At 51.6% G+C, this 5,408-nt stretch overlaps 1 protein-coding gene across 1 annotated transcript; it reads left to right on the plus strand.

Moving 5' to 3' along the window:
• The first annotated feature begins 3,501 nt into the window (after nucleotides 1–3,501).
• LOC142364794 (olfactory receptor 14J1-like) lies at nucleotides 3,502–4,437 on the plus strand. Its single transcript, XM_075444922.1, has one exon. It carries the CDS (start codon nucleotides 3,502–3,504, stop codon nucleotides 4,435–4,437), a length of 936 nt encoding a protein of 311 aa, XP_075301037.1.
• The last annotated feature ends 971 nt before the right edge of the window (nucleotides 4,438–5,408 follow it).

Consider the following 5,408-nt stretch of genomic DNA (forward strand, 5'->3'; position numbering starts at 1 on the left):
GGTCACACTGAATGGCAGCACAGCCTTCCGGTGTATCTACCACACCTCCCAGTTTGGTGTCATCAGCAAACTTGCTGAGGGTACATTCTAACTCTTCATCCAGGTCGTTGATGAAGAAGTTAAACAAGACTGGGCCCAGTACTGACCCCTGGGGGACACCACTTGTCACCAGCCTCCAACTAGACTCAGCGCCGCTGATGACAACCCTCTGAGTTCTGCCATTCAGACAGTTCTCAATCTACTTCACCGACCACTCATCCAGCCCACACTTCCTCAGCTTCCCTAGGAGGATATCATGGGAGACTGTGTCGAAAGCCTTGCTGAAGTCAAGGTAGACAACATCCACGGCTCTCCCTTCGTCTACCCAGCCAGTCATGTCATCGTAGAAAGCTATCAGATTGGTCAGGCATGATTTCCCCTTGCTGAAGCCATGCTGACTACTCCTGATAACCTTCTTTTCTTCCACTTGCTTCATGATGGCCTCCAGGATAAGCTGCTCCATCACCTTTCCCGGGATGGAGGTGAGGCTGACCGGCCTGTAGTTCCCTGGGTCCTCCTTCTTGCCCTTTTAGAAGATTAGAGTGACACTGGCCTTTCTCCAGTCCTCGGGCACCTCTCCTGTCCTTCAAGACCTCTCAAAGATGATGGAGAGTGGCTCAGCAATGACATCCGCCAGCTCCCTCAGCACTCGTGGGTGCATTCCATCGGGGCCCATGGATTTGTGGACATCCAGATTGCTTAAGCGATCCCTCACACAGTCCTCCTCAACCAAGGGAAAGTCGTCCTCTTTGTAGGCTTCTTCTCTTACCTCCGGGACCTGGGATTCCTGAGGGCCAGTCTTAGCACTGAAGACTGAAGCAAAGAAGGCATTCAGTAGCTCTGCCTTCTCCGCATCCTCTGTCACCAGGACACCCGCCTCATTCAGCAGCGGCCCCACGTTGTCCCTAGCCTTCCTTTTGCTGCTGATGTAGTTGAAGAAGCCCTTCTTGTTGTTTTTGACATCCCTTGCCAGCTTCACTTCCAGGTGAGCCTTGGCCTTCCTTGTCACATCCCTGCATGCTCTCACCACGTTTCTGTACTCTTCCCAAGTGGCCTGTCCCTCTTTCCACATTCCATGGACCTTTCTCTTCTGCCTGATCTCCGCTAGAAGCTCCTTGTTTAACCAAGGTTCAAGGTAGTGTGGGGTGGGAGGATGCGGAGAGCTCACTGAGGGAGAAATTTTCACAACCCATGAAATGGTAAGTCCCTGGAAGCAGGGCAGTGAATCTGAAGTTGCTGGAGGGATCTCTAAAAGCTGGCACATCCTACAGCCTACAGGATCTTTGTGGAGGGTTGTCACAGCTTCTCAAGCCTAGAGGAGGAAGACACATTCCAGAGAAGTTTTTCCCTGCCCTGCCATCAGAGGATTAGGGCATGTTGACTGCCTTCTCTGGGGGTTACTGGTAGGATATTAAGCCAGGTGTGCAGCCAGGGGTGCCCAGGACTGTCCTCCAGAGCAGGTCCCTTTACCGCAGGAGTCTGTATGCTGGGGTCAGTGCTCAGCCTGCTTGGGGAGTTCCCGATGGTGCTGTGGGGAGAATCTGTGGGTGGAAGAAGAGAAGCCTGGAAGGGCAGGGTTTTTCTCCTACCAGGAGACTGCTGCACAGGTCAGGGATGCTCACAACTCCAGTTCATCCCCAGAATATTTCCAAAGGGCTGATTCAAGAAGAAGGTCATGCCCAGGATAACCATAAAGATAACAAAAACTTCCTGAATTTGTGTTATCAGTTTCCTATTTGGAAGAGGGAGGGTAGTGTAAAAGGGATAAATGGAAAAGGAGCTTTCAGCCTTGAAGAAGTCACCGAGATTCCTGAGCCAGTGATCAATAACTCTGATAGGAGCCTCCTAAAGCACCCTCAGCCATTCCTCTGCCTGTCGACAGGACCAGCATCACCTTTCCTGGACCTACCAGGCTTAGCCTGACCTTTCATTTTCCACCTGCAAACAGGAACATGCACCCAGGCAGTACCCTGCAAACAGGCAGGTTTCTGTAGGGCCAGGGTGAGTGCACAGGGGTTGGGATGGGGTCTGTGACTGCTGACAGGGAAAGACATGGGACAAGGAAACTTCTCCCAGGTGGAAAATATCCAGGCAGCAGAGATGTGATCACGGAAGAAGTAGAAATGAAAACCAGAACTGTTGTGGGAGGAAGAATTCAGAAACCTCCATGTGATCCCCTCCAATGCAGAGCCCTTTCTCTGAGCAAGAGCCCTTGCCTCCTCTCCCACCCACCAAAGCCTCTGCCCTCAGGGCTGTGGGCTCCAAGCCATGAACCACCTGCTCTGCAGCAGAGCTCCAGCAGAGCCAGGGGGCAGCTCTCCAGCCACGTCTCCATTTCTCTGCTGCAGATCACAGGGGCTCAGAGCTCAACTGCCCGGCAATGTTGGTGTCTGGGAGGCGGCATGCACAGCTGGGGAAGGGTGATGCTGTGCTGAGGTCCCGGCTGCCTCTGCCCTGTCTTCTCTCAGCCAGACCCTCCTTGGATATTGGCTTGCTTCTCCACTTGTCTGTGTTCTTGTTATTGTTATTTCATTCTTGCTGTCAGCTTTGTTAGTGAGCTGGACATTCACCTGCAGCATCACAGGCTGATCTTGTGGCTCCTTTCCTGCAGGTATGTCCATGGGAACAAGTGCCCCAGCTTTCATCTCCCCTGTGGGGCTGTGGGCAATGCATTTTGTGGGGCTGGAGGATCAACTGCTTTTCCCTTCATCAGATGCTATCCTTAGAAAACTTGGCTATGTCCTTGAGGTGTCCTTCCAAGCTCTGAGCTGACCTCCACAATGTGAACCTGTCCTGTCAACACCCTTTTGTTATGTGCAAGCCCCATGGAGAAGCACAGAGATCCTACAAGGGAGGACATGCTGTTGGGTTAGTGAAATGAGTTGTGTGTGTCCTTGGCTAGAAGTGAAGCGCTGTGACTGTGAGAAAGGGTGAGACATTTAGTGGTCTGCACTGGATCCCTCTGTTCTCAGTAGCATCTGATTGTTTTTCAGGATAACATAGGACTGTGCTCATCATCCACCTTACGAAGAACAAGCCCAGGGCAGCTCAGAACAAAGCTGAGGGACAGACCAGCTGCCCTCCTTCTGCACTAAGCCACAAGCAATTGTTTCACCTCACAAGACTCCCGCTTTTCTCCCTGAGTGCAGCAGAATTTCTGAGGGTTTCTGACATCCAAACACACCCCCAAGGTGACAAGACGGAAGCTGCAAGAACCCAAAACCTCTGAGAATGCCTTCTGCCATCGCCATTCCTTAGCACTGGCAGTGCAGATGCTGAAAATCCCTTCTGCAATAAGAGCAGATTCCTCTGGCAAAGTCTCACACCAGGTCTGGGCCTTGCCCCACAATGCCCATGAACCCACAGCTGCAGAGCAAAGCTTTGATTTTCCTCTGAGAAATCTCCCCTAACTCTTCATTGATTCTTCCTCTAGGAACAGGACCTCGTGTGTAGAGAAAGTAAATGACCAACCGCAGCTCCATCACCCACTTCCTCCTCCTGGCATTTGCAGACACACGGGAGCTGCAGCTCTTGCACTTCTGGCTCTTCCTTGGCATCTACCTGGCTGCCCTCCTCAGCAACAGCCTCATCATCATTGCCATAGCCTGTGACCACTGCCTCCACACCCCCATGTACTTCTTCCTCCTGAACCTCTCCATCCTTGACCTGGGCTCCATCTCCACCACAGTCCCTAAATCCATGGCCAATTCCTTCTGGGACATCAGGGCCATTTCCTATGCAGTATGTGTTGTCCAGCTCTTTTTCTTTGTCTTCTTGATTGTGGGGGAGTATTGTCTTCTCATCGTCATGGCCTATGACTGCTACATGGCCATTTGCAAACCTCTTCACTATGAACCGATGATGGGCAGCAGAGCTTGTGTCCACATGGCAGCAGCTGCCTGGGGCAGTGCTTTTCTCTATGCTCTCTTGCACACTGCCAATACATTTTCAATTCCTCTCTGCAAGGGCAATGCTGTGGAACACTTCTTCTGTGAAATCCCCCAGATCCTCAAGCTCTCCTGCTCACGTTCCTACCTCAGGGAAGTTGGGCTTCTTGGGGCTAGTGTTTCTATAGCTTTTGGGTGTTTTGTTTTCATTGTGCTGTCCTATGTGCAGATTTTCAGGGCCGTGCTGAGGATCCCCTCTGAGCAGGGATGGCACAAAGCCTTTTCGATGTGCCTCCCTCACCTGGCTGTGGTCTCCCTGTTTGTCAGCACTATCATGATTTCTTATCTGAAGCCCCCTAACATCTCCTCCCCTTCCTTGGATGTGGTGATAGCTGTCCTGTACTCAGTGGTTGCTCCGGCAGTGAACCCCCTCATCTACAGCATGAGAAACCAGGAGCTCAAAGATGCCCTGAAGAAGCTCATTCAGTCAGTAGTATTTCAGCAGCAATGAGTTGTCCATGTCTCTTCGCAAGAGATTTCCAGTGTATCTTGGGAAACCTCCTGTGCTTTGGACATTTTGCCTGCGATAAATCTGTTTCTCTAGGCATGTCTGCATCCACTCAACTTACTCAGAGACATGAACCCAGTCTGTCTGACCCAGAGGTCTTTGCACATGTGTCTGGCCCGATGGTGCAGGTGGCCTCATGTATCAGATCTCTGTAATAAAAGGCGACTTTCTCAGTGCTGGCTTCTGGAGGTGGGGCTCTTCTTTCAAAGCTGGGGTCAGGGACAGTTGGAAGATTTTAACCCTGTTAGTTCGTTCTGCTGTGTTGGAATTCTCCATGGTCTGAGGGGAGGAGGGCATGTGGTGATGTATTAGAAAGAGGGAGCTGAATGAGCTTTCACTGGTGTGCTCCCTATTTGGCCATTTACAGCACTGGCCACTCACCAGAGATTTATATGTGAATTTTGCTGCACAGCCACTTCCCTCCTGCTCCTGCACTCAGTGCCTGCAAGGGGGGGGAATGGCCACCCCTGCTCATCCTTGCTGTCTCAAGCAGGAGGAACAGAAGAGGCACAGGGCACAAAGAGGTTTCTGGGGGATCATGGGAGGCAAACTGGAACCTTATTCCAGCCTATCGGTTTCTATGAGGATATCCTAGTGAATACAGATGTCATCTCTTCACCATGGTGCGTGGTGGGAGAACAAAAGACAATGGGAGGAAGGGAAAAGGGGAGAGGTTTTGCTGGGAGAGAAGGACAACATTTTTCCCTAGGAGTTCAGCCAAGTGCTGGAACAGGTCATCCAGAGAGGCTGGGCAATCTCTGTCCTTGGGGCTTTTGAAATTTGGGCTGAATCAAACGTTGAACCACTTGGTCAAACTTTGTTTCTCACAGGATGAACTGCAGATTCCTGTGGTCCTCTGGTCTCCCCATGTCCTCTGGGATGGGTGCCAATCCCAGCCCTGCACCCCAGGTACT

The sequence above is a fragment of the Opisthocomus hoazin genome, chromosome 29, assembly GCF_030867145.1.
Source record: "Opisthocomus hoazin isolate bOpiHoa1 chromosome 29, bOpiHoa1.hap1, whole genome shotgun sequence".
NCBI lineage: Eukaryota > Metazoa > Chordata > Aves > Opisthocomiformes > Opisthocomidae > Opisthocomus > Opisthocomus hoazin.